Source organism: Rhinolophus sinicus, linkage group LG03 (genome assembly GCF_036562045.2).
Source record: "Rhinolophus sinicus isolate RSC01 linkage group LG03, ASM3656204v1, whole genome shotgun sequence".
Lineage (NCBI taxonomy): Eukaryota > Metazoa > Chordata > Mammalia > Chiroptera > Rhinolophidae > Rhinolophus > Rhinolophus sinicus.
In genome coordinates this window covers 43,881,925-43,901,084 of record NC_133753.1, presented here as the reverse complement: position 1 = coordinate 43,901,084, position 19,160 = coordinate 43,881,925, and the positions used below count along the sequence as shown (strand labels likewise).

Below are 19,160 nucleotides of genomic sequence, written 5' to 3'. Positions count from 1 at the left end.
ATTTATCATGTGTTTTAAAATCTCCCGCTTGATAATATGATCATAAAGACAATTACACATTGCGGAGTAGCTTCTTTGAAAGGAAGAGTGATGAAACACGATTAACTGTTATATTTTTGGGGTAATATTCCTAAATGTAACAGAGTTTTAGCTATTTTTAACCAACAGGAGAGGTGGGACGCTGTTGATTAATTGTCCAAAGAAACAAATCAGCCTTTTAATTTCATAAGATGATAAAAAGAAAGTCATCCTTTCCAGATTATATAGGCTGAGTTCTTAATTGGATATTGCATATTTTTATCATTTTTATTAATGAAATATAATTATAACAAAATAATCTACTATGATTCATAGCAGGCATAGAAGACTAGGGTCTATTTTAAGCAAAATCTATCAGTCAAATAAGAAAGAACTGCAACAAAGAATCCTAATTCCCGTAGAAAAATCAGAGGTCTAAACAAAATCTGTAAACTAATTCTGCTTTCAGTTTTTTTGGCCAAGTTCTTTCCTCCACTTTTAATTTAACCCCTGTACTTCTTTATTACAATGCATCATTTGGTGTTACACTTAAATTCAGTGGCATTTTAAAATATATTGACATTAAATGAGATGTGCCAAGTCTGGGGCTCTGATGCTATGAACTGGTACAGGAGGCAGCTGCCAGCCAATGAAACCCCCAGTGCTGAGTTTCCTTTCTTACTTCTCTTCTTCCTTTAAAATAAAAATAGGGGATATATCGAAATAGGATTTTTCTCTTTTCTCTGTGTAATCTTTTATTTCATTGCCAGTTGATTTAATGGGTAAAAGCCATGTATATAGTTCATGCTCATTTCCCCCCCTCTGCATCACTTCAGCAAGTCATCTTTGGGGCTAACACAGTTAATGGCTTCCAAGAGAGTCCATTCCATAACATTATGGATTCTGCTATTGTGAAGTTCATGAAAAACATCATTTTCTGCTGTCCTGTACTGTCACAAATGCCTAAGAAATAGAAAAACTTTTGTGCACAACTGTCCATACACTGAACTGAGAAAGCCCCAAATGCTCATGAGACTGTTGCTTCTGACCTCCACTCCCTTCTGCCAGAAGATAAGAACTTGTGCCCTCCTCCGTTTGTGACCGTTGCCAAGAGGGTTCTATCTGAAATCACCTTTTCACGGTGCCTCCAAACACATTGGCACCTTCCTGCTTTCTCATTTTTAAGTTGACAACTCAAAGACAAGATAGATTCTGTCCCTTCTACCTCAGGGCTGGGGATTCAGGACTTGCTATCAAATCTTTGCCGTCTTCAACATGTGTTTTGGCAAGGACGGTAGTATGGAATCCATAGTTTAGCGATGGGGTTGCCACACTAAATCCTTGAGACAGATGTACTGCCAAGATCTCCCAGAAAGCATTTCCCAAAAATATCCGGGTCTTTGGGGATCGAGAACAAAGTACACTCAAACTTTTATTTACAGCCCACAGTAAAATTAAAACATATTTATATTCATCCACGTTGTATTCATCTAAGTAATCCAAATCAACCGTCATTTACTGGTTAGATCACACTTGGCCCCATGACCCTGTAATATTAAATTACCCTGTTGGTCTCGAGCTATCTGATGTTGTGTCGTGCAATGCAGAAGCACTTTAACTGGGTATCAAGTGAACCAGCTCATCAGCTTTTCATAAAACGGATTAACGTTAGGATATAATCTAAGAACAGCCTTGCAATACTAAGATAAAACTATAATCTTTGTCATCTCCTTCATTCTCATAAAAAAAATATTAAGATGTTTGAGATGTTTCTCAAACTTACACTTGTAATGACTATTGAGGACCCTAAAGAGCATTGGTCTAAGTGGATTATATCTATCAATATTTACCATATTAGTAACTAAAACTGAGAAACTTTTAAAGTATTTATTTTAAAATAACAATAATAAAGCCAGTACTGTTAACCTAAATAACATATTTTTATTTAAAAAAAACTATTTTCCAAAGCAAAAATAAATTTAGTGAGAAGAGTGACATTGATTGACATGTTTATAAATCTCTTAATAAAACATAATTGGAATCTCATATCTATTTCTATACTCAATCTGTTGCAATACATTGTTTTGGTTGAAACAGATAAAGAAAACCTAGCCCTGAACAGATAAGTGTTTGGAAAAGGGAATAATATTTTACGGTTTCTACAGCCTTTTCAGACGATTGTGAATAGTCTTCTTTGATTTTAAAACTCAACAGGGTAATCCTTACATGTTAGTTACAATGTGGAATTTAAAATCATATCAATAAAGCTTTTGTATTTTATGAGACAATAAGGTTGAAAAGGTAAATATCATCTTAGTATTATTTCGAAAATATTTTGACTTCACAGACTTCCTGAAAGGGTCACGGGAGCCCTCAGGGTGCCCAGACCAGACTTCGCGAATCCCTGGCTTTATCTGCATGCAGGGCTATGCCAGACACTGACAGAAAGTTTGATTAGGAGAAAGTTCTCACCCTTTTGAAAGGAAGGTCTTCAAAACCACACAGCAGCCATTTGGGCAGTCTGGTTTGAGAAAGTTTTCAAAACTCAATACATATTTGAGCGCCTCTTGTGTTTTCTACATCCTCATCACAAAATTCCCTAATCCCCCTCAGCAGCCCCCCAAACACAACTCAGTTTTATTTTCATCAAACTGGCACTCAATATATATATAAATAATGCAAATAGGCTTCTCTCTTGCTATATCTTTTCTCCTATCTCAGTGCCTTGTGCGTTTACACTTGTACAAGTAATTGAAACCTGGATATAACTATAATGTCTAGATCACACTTCTCTAGATGATTGTAATATGCTGGTGTGCAATCATTTGTGAAGTATGGCACATGTTCCCTAAATTTTTGCTATTAGAGTACCAAAGTTGGCTAATGGTGAACTTTTTTTTTAATGTATTAGAGCAATTCAAGACAGTCTCTATAATAATGTCACTCTTGCTCAGCTTGCATCCAGCATGCTTTCTTGAGTGGAAGAGAAAGGGATGGAGTTACTGTTACTGCTACTGCTGTGCTCCTTTCTGGAGTGTGTGATACATTTGAACATCTCCCATCTGTGTTTCAAAATGGGAGAAAGATTGAGACTTACTGCCCCAGACTACCATCAGGCCAAGGTGATCAGATGAATAAAAACTACTTAGTACTTAGAAGTCCATTTTTAACCCCTTCTCTGCCTTAGTGACCATTGTAAGGAATGGGACTTGGAGACAGATGAAGCTAGCTGTCAACCACAGGGTATTGGGTAGAATATGTGATTCTACTCCAAGGGCAGGGGTCTGTCACAGAGGCATGCACCAGTCCCAAGAAGGCTTAGTCATGGAGCATGGCCTTGCTCATGTTCTTTGGTTTCTGTGAAGGAAAAGCCAATCCTAGCAGAGCTAGTTTACTGGGTGCAAAGAGTCAATTGGCATCATATGACAGGAATTTGTATGGGAGTAGAGATGGTGATGGGAAAGGACATGAAGGTAGAAATGAATGGAGAAACGATAGCCCATAATGAGCATCCTTGGTTCAGCAGAGCCAAAAGTACTGAGAGACCCTTTTCTGATGTAAAGCAGAGGCAATACAATTTTGAAAAAAGAGGGAATACTCTATCAAACTAGGAATGTTTTTGAGGTGACAAGGATGGTCGTAAGGAAAGGAGCTGTGTCCCTCTCCATAGTGACAGGAAGAGAGCGTGCCCCTTTATGCCACTGCTGTTTTATTCTATGTGGATGAGGACCTAGAAGACGCTAAAAATTCCACCGACTAGTCTTAAATTCCCCAGAAGTTCTCCAGATCAGAGAACTCAATTTTATAAGAGTTGAATTGAAGAGAGGGAATGATGAGAACACGTGGCAGAAAGGGTTAGGAATTTAAGACAGATTCTTTGAGTTGAATCTTAAGACATATTTCGTTCACTCGTTTGACTGGGGATATCACACTGTTTCTATTTTAATGGTACTTACAGTCTGGTTACAGGAGCCAGAGTAGTGCAGGGGAGGGGAGAGACATACAACAAACAAATAAACAAGCAAGGAAAGAAACATGTAATGACGAAAATGAGAACAGTGTAGTGGAGCAAGAATGAGAGTGAGGGGAGACTGAGCTCTTTCTTCGGAAAGGGTATTCAGACACACCTGGAGGGCTGAGGGCCGAACAGCTGCCTAAGCTAGAAGAACTGTACTTTGAGAGCTCAAGTATAATCTTATGTTTGTAATCATAATAATTTCCCTACATTTAAATGAGATTCCTTTGGAAAATTTCAGTCTGCCTCAGCTGAAGTTAAGAAAGAAAGAATAATAACAACAACAATAACACTTACGTAATTTATGATGAGCTCTTATTCGGGATCTTGGCCCTCCCTCATCTTTTAATTAGAGGTGAAAGAGAAGCAGGATGCCTGAGACGGGTAGTACCTCCTGGGGGTAAGGAAAGATAGACAATTATATTAGTTTTCTATCAGCCTGTAACAAGTTACTACAAGCTTAGGGACTTGAAATAATACAAATCTCTTACGATACAGTCCTGTAGTTCAGAAGTCCAAAAGGAGCTAAAATCAAGGGGTCAGCAGGCTGTGTCCCTTTCTGCAGGTTCTAGGGGAGAATCCGTTTCCTTCCCCTTTCCAGCTTTTAGAGGCCACCCACACATGAAGAAACAAGGAAAGCCCTTGGCCTCCTTCCTCCCTCTTCAAAGCCAGAAATATGTCATCTCTCTGTGCCTGTCCTCTGTAGTCACTTCCTCCCTAACTCTCTACTCTTTTGCCTCCCTCTTCCCTTGTTGAGGACCCTTGTCATTGCATTGGGCCCGGCCACATAATCCAGGATAATCTTTCTTATTTGAAGGTCAGCTGATTAGCAACCTTAATTCCATTTGCATCTCAATTTCTCCTTTGCCATGTAACCGAACGCAGTCACCAGTTCCAGGAATGGGGACATGAACATCTTAGGACATCTTTATCTGCCTGTCACAACAATTGAAAGTAAAATTGAAAAAAGAGGCAAAGGCTCTTTGTCCCTTTTGGAGTTCTCCACTCACACTGGGAGAGTCTTCTCTCTTATTTTATGTAACTACATTTGTCACAAGAGCTACATCTGTAGTACGTGAACCATATAATCATTTCTACGTTTATATGATCTTGAACAAGAGACAAAGCACTTACCCTGAGTTTCCCCATCTATAACATGGCGGGGTTGAAGTAGATGGTCTCTTAGGACTTCCCCAGTGTTTCTAGTCTTACCTTTGAAGCATCCTGTCTTTGTAGATTATACTCCAAATTGTGATGTTTCATTACCACTGGCCGTGTCTGCCCACCCCCCAAAACCACAACATGCTTGCTGACAGTTTCCTGGTTCAGTCACTATTGTATTTAAGATATGCTGTCAGCATTGATGAGGTCTTTTCATGTAGGTGTCAACACATGTACTTTGTGGATAAACAGAACAAGAATAAATCTGATATATATTTTTTTAACTTGATTCTCAACATCTGCTCTGCTGATGGCAAGGAGCACTGCTTTATATCTTGCCCATGTGGAATGGTCTGTGGCATTTGTTGCAACATACACAGAATTTGTTGTTGGTCTTAGGAGCTTTGGAAGTGCACACAGCTCTTACTATTAAAATACCTTATGTTTACACAGCACTTGACAATTTACAAAATGTTTTCATATCTCTTACTTCATATTATCCTCTATAACAGGGGTCTCCAAACTGCGGTCCACGGGCCAACCGCAGCCCATGATCCATTGTTAATTGGCCCGCAGCAAATTCCAAAAATATATTTAGTTTACTTAAATAAACCAGGTGAAGCAATACGTACTTCACCTCGAATGAGTGGCCCGGCTGTTTGTGTATTTTACCGCATACGGCCCTTGGTAAAAAACGTTGAAAAAAGTTTGGACACCCCTGCTCTATAACAATGTTCTAAGATTAACGTGCGGTTCTTTAAAATGGGTGTATTTGAAGGATTAACTGAGTAACCAGGTCTATCATAATTCTGCATAGACATGTTATGTGCATCCTTGATCAGTGGTAAGGGAGGTACCAAGTAATTTGTTGGAAAACTAACCTCAAGCACTTGGTTGAAACACGGATTTATTCACTCCCGTGCTGCATGTGCGGCAACAAAGTGATCAGACGTCTTTTATATTTTAAATTGGACATCATCTTAATGAGACATCTCACACTGCCTTTTATCTTTACTTTTGAAAGGAAACGCGTTCATGGAATGCTCTCAGGCACTTTTCTTAATCATACTTTATTCTTTAGGCATTTTCCCTGCCTTCTTAGAGTCTCGATATATGAGTTATTCACAATACATCTTTCTAAACATTTATCTGACTATAGATAGAATTATACATATGCAAAATCCCAAGAGTTACAATATTGCAACCACACATCAAGACGGCATTCTTTGTAGCTGTCTATATCAACTTTCGTATGTGGACTGGTTCCCCAAATTATTTTAGAAATTAATAATTTTTCAAAATTAATCCAAACAGCCCATTTGCCCTTCTGCCTCTTTAGTTAAGTTCATCTCCATAAAGCAAAAGGGAGACTTTTAGATGAATTGCACACTCATTTAATTTCCAGACATTGTCTAGTGTTTAAACACTGACATCAAAGCAAAGAGCCAATTATCAGAGTTCATTTGATCTGAAGCCCTGTTGCCTGAATTGCTATAGTTTTCCTTCTGCTGAAAAGGAAATGTGTGTCACATTGCGAAGATGCAGTATTTAAAATCACTTTATCTATAATAGTTTAACTTGAAACATGTGTTTGGGCTCACTAACCACAAGGAGGCATTGAAGCATCTCTCCAAAATTTGAAAAGCAATTTTATTAAAAAAAAAAAAAAGTTGCACCTACAGTTGCTGAATTTCACATAAGCAATTACACCTGCTTGATTTTACGCATGCATGCCTTTTAAGTTCATGTTTTCATTCACTTATATTTTTTAACCCCTAAAATGTCAGCAGAAAGTGTTGTTGCTGTTATTTCTTTTTGTGGAAAATTTTTCGACAATAGTCCACGTGTTTTCCTTTTGCTCTGTTGCCAATGGACCTGTAGGCAACTGGCAGGACTTTCATTAGGGCTGATGAAGAACTGCACCAACTGTAATAACCTGTACTGCCCTGTAAAGGTCAAAGGTTCTTTGGACTGTGTCAGCAGAAGTGTATTTCTTTAGTATTTGAATCACTTAAATACATGTTCCTGCCAGCAAAGTGTTTCTCTGAAACTCGTGTGTCAGTTTAGGATGATCCTGGGACCTGTCTTCAAAATGCCCCATAGGAAGCATACGTGAAAAAGACAAAATTTTTTTTTTAAACCTGAGCATAATTTTCTTACATGCCGTTTTGAACATTCATGTCCAATGTCAGAAAATGTCCCCATGCTTTTATAAGCCTGATCCCCAGCAGCTTTGCTGGAATTGAAAAACATGAACCACTCTCTGTTGCAGAAAGCGCTGCTTAGCACATCTTCCAGAGTAATGCTTAATCCCCTGAGAAGCAAGGACCTCATTCTACGGAGTTGGGTTGTTGCTGCGAGGTGCTTCAGAGAAAATTCTTGCCTGGAAATGTGAACTGTGACACTTTGAAATTCTCGTGTGCCATTTTGCCATACTGACTTGCTCTTTCTGGGTGTTGACACCTTGTTTGCCTTTTAGGATATTCCCAGCCCGTGCGACAAAATATTGCCGACTTCAACACGAAGCAGAACATGCAGCTGGGGCGGCTGTGTGACATCTTAGGTACAGAAATACTTGCACGGAAATGACTCTTTAGAATGTTTATCAGTGGATGTTGATAAAATGTTTACTTTCTGCTTATTTTCTTTTCTTCTACAAGGAAAAAGCTTGGATTTCTAATCTACTTGCAGGGCAATTGAATGTTTTATTTTAAAGAACAGATTTATAGTGAAGTCAACTTGAATTTTAAAATGACGTTTTTCATAGAGACTAGAGTCAGTGGAACTATAACAGCTATATACGATGTCAGAGGGGTAGTAGATTGGGGGTGGGGGGTTATCACTTTGTGAGGGGTATAAATGTCTAACTATTACATTGTTTTGTACACCTGAAACTAATGCAAACAAATAAATAAATAAGACATTTTTAACCAATTTACGTGGGTAGTTTTCTCAATTCACTTCGCTGCAGTTTTGGATTAGGATTTCTCTTCTATAAGCCCAAATCTTCTTCTTTTACTGAATCTTGCAGTGAGTGAAGTTAACATTTTCATGTCAGTATTGTCTATTATATTATCTGGGGAATACGTGGAAGGTGGCATCAGAAATGAAAAGCATTGCATCTTCATTATAAAAGTAAGAGGGAAATAAAGACAGGTTTTTAAAAGAATCTTTTATTTAAATATATATCATCTAGTTATTAGAAACCAGGAGGTGTCTGATGGAGGGGATTCTAGGAAATACAGACCTGGTGTGATAGATACATCTTTGTAAAGGTTCAGTTCCAATACTGCTTTGGTCAGTGCTAAATCAGACACCACCTGGAGCCAGGAGCAAAAGGTGCAAGAAGGCAAATGGCTTTGGTTGACACCATGCAAAGCTCAGGTTCAGGTTAGGCTTAAAGAATAAAGGTGGCAAAGGCTAAGCAATAATTTTGGATTGGTTTGGGAGGTACTGGCCCAAAATTCAAGGTTAAACAAGCTTTTTATTAGTTACCAAATAAGAACTTCTTTGTTTTGTTAAAATGTCATTGCTTTGGCCCTTATTTAAGCAAAACAAGGAAGAATTTTAAACTATCAATGACCAATTGAGCTGGTTCCCTGGAATGACATACTTTACATGATTCATATATATTTCAGCATCATTATTATTTTATAAATTCCATTTGATAACAAAAATACATCAGTACTAGAAATTTACAGTGTCCTAAAATAGTAATAGTGTAATTGCTTTAATCTATTATCTAGGCACTAATATTGTTTTTGCAGCATCACAAAAAAAATTTTTTAATGACTTGAGATTGATTTGTCAGTGCTGAGCTATTTCAACTAAAAACCTGAGTGGATGGAAACCACTGAAGTGCAGCCGAGGGCAGACTTTGCTCTAATTCATTTGAATTAATTTTGTTCTTAGCTTTTTGTATACCCTTCTCTATATAGTACAAACCATCACCAAAGAATTTCTTTATAAATGACTCTCATTATTAGAAAAACTTGAAGGTATTAGGCTTCTGTTTTAAATAATTCAATAATTCAGTCTATGTCTACTTGCAATGGAAAATATTGCTAATATGAACATTTCTGAGATATTACTAACTAAATGCCGTTTCTTGGTACACTGTCTTCATGACATAGCGAGGCACTCCTAAAACCTCTCCAAAAGGAGTAACGAAAGTTTAAAAACACTAGTTCAAAGAAAGAAAAAGCACTTGCTTGTGAAATAAAAATATGAAGAAACTAGGAAAATTAGTAAAAATTTTGTGGAAGAATAAATAATTACCTTTTTAAAATTTTGTTTTTAAATGATTTTAGTTTCAGGTATACAGCATAATGATTAGACGTTTATATCCCTTACGAAGTGATCCCCCGATCATTCTAGTATCCATCTGACACCATACACCGTTATTGACTATATTCCTTATGCTGTACTTTACATGATTGTCCTTTCTTATTCCATTAATTCCTAGTGAAGAGTGTTGATTTTTCCATTTATTCAAGGGAAGCAAAGATAACCTGATCATGTTGGTAAGACTTGTCATTCACATATTGGCTGTGAAGTCAGGGTATCAGGTGGAGGCCCAGTGGTATTTTCAATTCCTGGATGAGTTAAGCTAGAGAATGACTGACATTGACTATTGAAGAGCAATCAAAGCCTTCTGCATTTTCATATGAATTCCTTTCCAAAATTACCTGTCAATTAATTTTGAACATTTATAGATTCACAATTAAACCACATTAATACTGGATATTAGTGTTAGTGATAAGTGTATTCCTTTGTCAGAAATGAACAAGAAAGGTGAAATTAGCAACATGATTTGTTACCACTTGTAACCTAGAAATTTCTTTCCAAGAGAAATTTAGTTTTCTGCCATGGAGTCTTGAAGTTATTTTCATTTGTTTTTGTGTCCTTTTAAAAAAACATGTACTTTAAAAAAATACCAGTTTGATTTTTAAAAACCACTAGTTTGGTAAGACAGTAGTCTCTTCCTGAAAACACAAGATTTGAGATAACTAATTTGATCATTCAGCAATTGGAGCCAAGTGATTTAACTACTGTCTCCTCGGTTAATTTATTTTGAGGTTTATGTGGCAATTTGGTTCCAAAATTAAATAGGAGCTTATATATTTACATGGATGGAGCACTTGCTCTAGGCTGATTAAATTTGAGCTCAGCTGCCTAGGTGCCCTAGGTACATTATTTAGCCTTTGTAAGCATTGGTTTGTTCATCTGCAAAATGGGGCATAAAATCACCTGGGGCACAGAATTTTCGAGAGTATAAATGAAAGTATATATATACTTTGTGAATCTATAAATGTCATCATATGTATATCTCTATCTCTCTATATATCTATATATTTATATCTACATCTATATCTACATCTATATGGCACCTGGTGCCATATCTGGCACATAGTAGGTGCTCAACAAACAGTACTGCTCAATGGCTTCCCTTGCCTAGGCCAGCCAACAGTGATTTCCCCACCTAGCCCTCCACACCTATAGTTCTTTTAATCAGTGTCTCAAGGTTTAACATCACGAAGTCCTTTCCTCTGTTGTTCCATCTTACTGATCTTGTCTCTCTGAACTCCTAAAAGGTAAGGTATATACTCTTTCTTATAGTCCCCCAAACCCTGGTACAGTGTGGAGTATGTAGGGGGCACTCCCTAAATCCTTGTGGGTTGACTGAAGGGATCTGGGAGACTGGAGAGATTCAGAAAGTGGGAAGTCTTATGCTATTACTGAGCACCAGAGCACACAGGGGCACCCTCCTCCTCCTGAGACAGGCATCTTGTGTAGAAGCAATGTCTTCTGAACTGGCCCGGGGCTGGGCCCAGAGCAAGTGCTCCATACATGTAAATATATAAGCTCCTATTTAATTTTGGAACCAAATTGCCACATAAACCTCAAAATAAATTAACTGAGGAGACAGTAGTTAAATAACTTGACTCCAATTGCTGAATGATCAAATTAGTTATCTCAAGTCTTGTGTTTTCAGGAAGAGACTACTGTCTTACCAAACTAGTGGTTTTTAAAAATTAAACTGGTATTTTTTAAAGTGTATGTTTTTTAAAAGGACACAAAAACAAATGAAAATAACTTCAAGACTCCATGGCAGAAAACTAAATTTCTCTTGGAAAGAAATTTCTAGGTTACAAGTGGTAACAAATCATGTTGCTAATTTCACTTTTCTTGTTCATTTCTGACAAAGGAATACACTTATCACTAACACTAATATCCAGTATTAATATGATTTAATGTGAATTTGTGTATATTCTGCCAAAATGAACAGAGGAGTTTTTAAATCCCCTCTCGGCCCTACCTGACCAAGGAAACATTTCCAATGCTCCCTCTTCTGAACTTCCCTAAGCCTGGTCTGTGTGCTTCTTGGTGCCCTGTCCTCTCCACCATGTTTCGTGGATGTCCATGCCTGTGAAATGGTTGCTCTTCACGGGCAGCATCTCCGTTGCTTTGATTCCTGTATTTCCCTCCACATCCAGGCAAGTGCTTTGCTCCTACTGATCAGTCAGTAATTTTATGAACGAATGCCTGCATGCATGAATGAATGATCCCATTGGCTGCAGATTTCCTGCCCATACTCCCTAAAATGTTCTGCTGCCTGGAATGCTGCATTCCATTTGGATGGGATATTTAATTAGGGTTTCTTTCTAGGTACATAATAAGAAGCACATCTTAAGAAGGAGCACAGTTAAATTAAGACAGTGTTTCCTTTAAAAGGAGAATCACTAGATGGCCTATATAATTAATCGACTCCTCTTTGGGAACAAAGCAGGGAAAAGGTTAATTTCCTGAAAAATATCATGGCTGTGGTCATAGTCAGACCATTTATTTGGGCAGGACATTCCCTGAATTGGCCCTGCCAAGTCCAGGCAGCATAAGAAATTGCCATTTCATCAGCTTCCAAAAATTAATAGCTCCATTTCATAATTTACTGAGGTTAATGGGATACCTTTTTAAAGCAGTATGCAATTCCCATTGATAATTAATGGGAGTTCTGGGGATGACTCCCTGTGTATTACTTGAAAGTACACTTCCGTGGTACCTCACAGCCTTCCTTCTGAAGGAATCATTGTGTCTATTTTTTTGGTGGTGGTGGTATTCATCTTTTCTTTAGAAATGCTAAAACGCAAACAAGCCAGTTAAACTGCTAAGATCTGTATAAAACCAATCTAAATGAACTTCAATGTGGCTTTTGGATACGCTCCTTATTTTAAGTTGTGTAACATCAATTTGACGCCAGAGTTCATAATGTCATTTACCTTTATCCCACTAATTAACTTTGTGCCTGTTGTTTTCAGATGCCAATGTGAGCGTCATCTACATCTGCTCCCATCAAATGAATGACGAGTTACTGCTGTATTACAACAAAATCCTGAGTCTACAGGCAGCTGTCAAATCGGGGAACCTTGAGGACAGAAGTGACCTGCAGGACAGGTTCAAAATTATCACCCCTGAAGCTATAAACATCTTCACTGTGAGTTTGTCTTCTAATTACGACGGCTTCAGGGATGCAGTAAAATTAAATTGGAAATTTTATAACTTGCAACGCTCTAGTACACATCAGTGAAATATTATTGCAAGTTTAACCGCTTTACTGATTAGACTACTAGTTGGACGGTAGGAAATAAATATCCCAGTTTAACTTTCAGACTTAGTTGCACTACCCCTGCCCAGTAACTCTGCAGCTGAAGCCTAATTGAGGTTATTGGGTGATACCATCAAGCGGGTGAATTTATAACATCTGTGGTTCCTTTTTCTTCATTTTGCATGAAAGACACCAAGGCAGAGAAAGGCTGGGCCAGGCCATGGTCACAAAACTAGTTAGGGACAGACTCTAGACCAGGGCCCCTATTTTCTGATTTTCCACACTGCCGTTCCTTCTTACTCCATTGGGTTGTTCCCCACCCTCAAGGGAATTTGATCGCATTTACCAAATCACATGGTGCCTCATGTACAAAGTTCAGGTTTTTTTTAACGTGTACTAATTTTTAACAAATGGAAAAAATGCTGACTGAAATCTCATCCCTAGACAAGAGCTTTTGGGAAATTCATGGAACCACAAGGGCACCAGTCCAGAATAAGGCAGTGCAAGAGATGGCTTGAAATGAATTTCTCCATATTTTAACAAGAGTTTAAACTTTCCACATTAAACAACCAACATTTTAATACCTAATGGACTATGCAGTTTTGAGGAAACTTTTTTGGGGTGTATTCAAGGGTCTGAATTTGCTGGTAAACATAGCTCTCTCCATTCACAAGTGGGATGCACCAAAGTCAACTCTATGGCCAGAGAAGCTGATTGCATGCTTTACATAGAAAGTGTATGTATTTGTTGAGTTACTATCCATTAGCCCTTCAGATGCATCATGATTTTGACAAACACACATACACCCCCAAAAGTCCTGCCAGGCCTGGGGAGGGTTGCTGTAGCATTTCTGCTTTGCTGGTATACTCAGTGAATTGTCATCAGGTTTTACTCTCTCCTACCAAAATGATGATTTTATTTTCTCATAACTGGATGCATTAACGTTCTCCGCCCCCCAAACTCTCTGTTTCATTGTCATCACTTGGCTGTGGAAGAAGAAGGCAAAAGCTGGGGTGAGACAAGCAAGAGAAGAGACATGGGACAAATCATCCCCATTTACTTATATTCTTAGGGGCCTCCCAGTATCCTCCACCAGCTTGCTTTGGTTCTTCCTAGCTATACCCTGGCCTCAGTGGCAGAGTTACTGTGGACAGTGGGAAGCAAGGAAGGAAAAAAGCTATTATTAGTGTGTAGTTAATAACCTCATTTTCTCCAGAGGTAACGCCTGATAGCTGCCAATAAGGAGTTTCTGCACATCCGAAATGCCCATACACATTGCAAAGGCATGGAATGCGCAAGGGGCACTCGTTTGGGAGAAGGAAAGTGAGTGAACTAATGTATCAAATGCTCAGCATATACTTTCTCATTTGATCCTCAGTACAATGCAACAAGACAGAGATTATCAATCTCCTTCTATGGGTGAGGAAACCAAGACTCATTTTCGAGTCCCAAGTTACTAGTGGGGCCAGAGTACGAACCAAAGTCTGCCTGACCCAGAACACTACTCATTGGAATGACTGCTTTGCTCCTGGATGACCTTGTGGCCGTGGGCAGGCAGGCCCTTTGCCTCTCTGTTCTTTGTTCTTCATCTATACCATGAGGTGATTGGTTAGATCATTTAAATTCCTTTCCAGCTCCACAGTTTTATTCCCTGAGAAATGTACCCTTGCCAGCCCACTCTTCAACTCCCAAGCAGAAGAGAGGCAGTTGGCACTCACAAAAGCACTGAGTTACAGTCATAATTTAGGTTGGCACCTTGATGAGTAGAAACAAGCAGGGAATATTTGAAGTACTTAATACTTCTCCTCATACTTTACGTTTACATTATTTGAGTAATCACTCATAGGCAATCAACTTTTTAGAATACAAAAATTAAACTCTCACTTCCTGCTCTCTCAATTCCTGCTCATGTTTAGTTATTGCTTTATTTCTTTTTAATGGGTTGGAAAGATTGTATCAGTGCTGATTTTCATTCAAATGGATGAAAATGGCTTTGAGGAGATTTTTTTAAAGCATGCCAAAAATCTGTTTGTACATCTCTCCAAGTTACTATACAATGTTTGAATCTGTAATGGGTACAAAGTGCTGTCATAACGTCATGTCTCCTTTTGAACATTTTAATGTTTATGAAGGCATCCTAAACAACTATCTTTTGTCTCGGGTCAAAAAAAACCCTAAAAAACGGTGGTGATAAATTAAATTAGTTACAATGCTATGGAAATAGGAACATTTTAGATGTTTGTCAGCTCTGTTAATCCACTGCGTGGATCTGATGATATTGATTTTTTTCTAATTGGTCATAGAAGACCCACAGTCAGTAATGTGTCCTCTGCCACTCACTCACATTCGAATCTTTATTAAACACATATTGAACACAACACATATTGAAAACACATATAGAGTACCATCTTGCCTGAAGAATAAGGCGTGCTGCCCACAGATGACTGTAATACAGAGTCGGGTAGAGTACTTGCCAATAGAAAAGCAGACCTAGAGGAGACAGAATTCATGCCGGCTGGAGACGTGCTCAGAACGTTCACGTTCTGTTCTATTGCGGCATCTGCCTTCCCCTCATCACACCTCATAAACTCACCGGACCTTCACTACTCAGTCTGTAAAATGGGAGAAATTGTGGCAGCTGTGGTGCGGCAGCTGTGCTAACACCTGGGTTTAAATCCTGCCTCTGTGTTTACTAGCTATGTGGCTTTGGGCAAATCACTCGAGCCTCAGTTTCCTCATCTCCAAACGAGGGACTGTTCATTGGTGCGGCGTTTATGGATCAGATGAGAGAATACATGTCAAAATGCTTTCAAAACCTTGTGAATTTAACAGGAGAGGATTGCCACCTTGAAACACTCTTCTCTGTATCCTGAAAAGCCCACTGTGTACATTGTGACTCAAGTCACCAGTTCTCCCAGACGTTGAATATTTTACATTTCCTCACTGGAATAATTTGTAGGGAAAGGAAAGGACTGAAATAAACAAGGAGGGAAGATAGTGATCTACCAGATGGGAAACACAAATTCAATGGCCATTACCAGCCATTGTCTAATGTAACATTGGGTTTCCTAGAACTGCGTTCTCAGAAGTAGGTTGTGAAATGGATTTCAACTGTGGTAGGAAAGGCATATTGCATCAATCTAAGGAGCTTAGGATAGAACACGTACTCTAGAGGAAGGGCCCTACTGGGTAAATCAATAAATCCTCTTCTCAGAGGGCTCTTGTTTTGTTTTGTTTTATTGGGAGGGGGTAAAATATACACAACAAAATTTACCATTTTAATCATTTTAAGTGTACAGTTCAGTGGCATTCAGTACATTCACACTGTTGGGCAACCATCACATTATCCATTTTCCAAACTTTTTCAACATCCCAAGCAGACACTCTGTACCCATGAAACACAAGTTCAGAAGGGCTCTGACTTTAAAGTTATTTTCAGAGCTGGAAGCTCCCTAGAGACGTCTAGTCCAACCCCTCATTTGAATATGGGAAACTGAGGCTCAGAAAGATCAAGTTTTCTAAATCACCTTGCAAGTTACAAATTCAGGCAGAATGGAAATCCCGGGCTCTCCCAAACTCAGCAGTTATTGTATCCACCAAGGGGTCTCACACCGGGACTGCTGGTATTCCCAGAAACAGCAGCTCGACATTTCTCCACATTTTAATGTCTGTGGAGTAAACAATTTTGACTAGAATTGGGGGAGTAGGTGCTAATCTACAAAATCCCTTGAACTCCCTTAAGACTCTAGCACCTTACATTATATTATTTACTTGGCATTTTAATTATTTTTAAAAAGAGAGTGTTCTTTGTAATCATAAGTGCTACCATTTATTGAATACCAACCCAATGCCATGCATTGTAATAGATGTTTACATTCATGATCTTGTTTTATCCTTAGAGCAACCCAGAAAATGGGTATTTTTATTCCATTTAACAGATGGAGAAACTTAGGCTCAGGGACTCTAAGTCATTTGCCCAAGTTCAGGTAGCTCGTATGAGTGACAGAACTAGATTCAAAGTCAGAACTGTTTGAATCCTAAGCTCCAGCCCTTCTCTAGAGGAAGCGGGCACAGTCTTAGGTTCTCATATTCCATCCTTGGCTAATGTCTTTCCCATGCCCACCCTCACCTGATAAAATCCTACCCATCCTTCAAAAGTCACTTCAACCCCAACCCCTTTCATAGTAATAATATGCTGGCTAACATTCACCAAGTGCTTATTATGTCCAAGGCACTGTGATAAGTGACTTACATGCATTCTCTCATTGAATCCTCACTGCATTCCTATGAGATGGATACTATTATTATACTCATTTTACAGGTGAGGAAACTGCGGCCCAAGAGGAGGAGGAATTTGCCTTTTCAGCTCTCCCCACCAGCATGTGGCTTCTGTCTCCCTCCTCCATGCCCCTGAGCCTTCTGTAGCTCTGTATGGCCCATCCCTGCTTTGTATTAGTTACGCAATAACAGTACTCATTTGCGTCCCCACTCCTAGAACGCAGAAACATGGTAGTATTCAGTGTGGTGTGTGTTGGCCATCTGGCTCTGTCCTCAGCTCCTATTAGACATGCCAGAATTATTTATATAATTAAATGAGACAGTCAAATGCATTGCTGAGCTGGGTCTAAATAACCAAAAGTGAAATAAAAAAAAGTTTTCCATTGGAAAATGAGTTTGAGTCTTGCTGAACTTTTCAAATATTTTTCATTCATGAATTCTCTCCAGAGTTGTTGGCTAAGAACTATGATAATTATTATAACAGAACATAATCCCTGAAACGGAGTTTGCGGCAGAATTTTGGAAAAGAGAGTATCAAGCCAAATGCTTTTTTTCCTACCGAATCGTTTAAAGAGTTGCCATATTAGGAGTCCTGTACAGTGAAGAATACTAGGGGGCGTTTTTCTTCATTTTTTTGTATTGATTTTCCAGACGCTTTAGTGTTAAACCATGCCAGAAGTGTTGCAGAGATGAATCACTATTATCCAAAGGCCGCCAGCCTCTTTTCCTTCTGACAGAAGGATAATTCCACATGGATCAAATAAATACAGATGTGTAGTAATTAGTTCTATTCCCAGCGAGCCTATTTCCAACACACTAAAGATGTGAGCGATTATAGAGCCTCACCCCAACAGCTTTTATCAATTTAAACTGCTAAACAACAGGATAGGTCATAACCCAGCCTGCTATTAATAATACATTTATTGTGTGCAACATTATAAATTAGGTGTACGGACTAGAAAAAGAGCACCTTTTAACAAGAATAATATGCTCTCCCCCTAGAAGCATCATATGTGCCTGACCACTCACCTGATGTACAGTCCCAAGGCAATCAAAAGAATAAAAAATCTCATCCGAGGCAAAGAGGCCTACATGGTCAGCGGGTTCCCCCACAGAGACGACCTGGCCGTGGCGGACATGTTAGACGTACCCATCCTGGGCCCGGAGCCTGGATTAGCTCACCTTTATAGCACCAAGTCTGGAAGTAAACGGGTCTTTGGCAGCGCCAACGTGCCGGTCCCTCCTGGAATATGTGACCTCTATAGTCATCAGCAGGTAGGTGAGGTGGGCAAGAGAGGCTCTGTTCAAATATGTCACATCCTCTTGACCTTGCAGGAATTTCAGGTCTTCTGGAGCCAGTCCTAGCCACTGAAGACAATGTGGAAGACTTGAGTTGATTCCATGGGATCTACTTTAGGCCTTTGTGTTTCAAAGTATTGTTCCTTGCAGAAATTGCTGGAATTCCCAAAATATGTACTCATTTGGATTAAGACATTGAAGACTCTGTTAATGTACCAATCTGCTATCAATATGTATTGCCTCCACATGGACTAGTTCATCATCATATTAGCGAGCCAGTCATGGAGCAGGACCCTGAGAAACGTGAGTCAGTTGGTTAAAAGGAGCAGGTTCAGAAAGCTCCAGGGAGTGGGCCTTTCTGCCGAGTCAGGTCGCAGAGGGCCTGTAGCAGGGAGCTGCAGACACCCTTGGCTCTGTACAGACGTCTTTTGGTTCCTCAGCAAGGGGCCATAAGGGGAGGAGGGGGAAACCCCAAAAGGGGTAGTGAAGTGACTCCAGGAATAAAACTATCTGCTTCTGGGTTTTGTTGTGGGCTAGATCTACGGCTATGCATTCTTCCAGCAGATAGTTAGGGCCCAAGCAATTTGCAGAACTATAATATTCGCCACTAGAAATGATCTCGGAGTTAATTCTGGCAGCTGTTCTCCCATTTAACTGCTCTCTTTTTTCACAATAAAGGAAATACACAAACAAGGCTGTTAACATTTCCTAACCTCTGTTTCAGTACATCTCCTGACCAGTACTCTGAGCCAATCACAACTGGTCCCAGGCAGCCACTTCTTGGCA

The 19,160-nt window shown here is 39.1% G+C and overlaps 1 protein-coding gene across 2 annotated transcripts in view; it reads left to right on the top strand.

Moving 5' to 3' along the window:
* The window catches only part of IQCH (IQ motif containing H), a 184,537-nt gene that overhangs the window by 99,791 nt on the left and 65,586 nt on the right, over positions 1-19,160 (top strand). For both annotated transcript variants that reach the window (XM_074327525.1, XM_074327523.1), the window contains exons 12-14: positions 7,674-7,757; positions 12,511-12,686; positions 18,078-18,350. In XM_074327525.1, the coding sequence (XP_074183626.1) occupies positions 7,674-7,757; positions 12,511-12,686; positions 18,078-18,350 (533 nt within the window). The remainder of the gene's footprint in view (positions 1-7,673; positions 7,758-12,510; positions 12,687-18,077; positions 18,351-19,160) is intronic.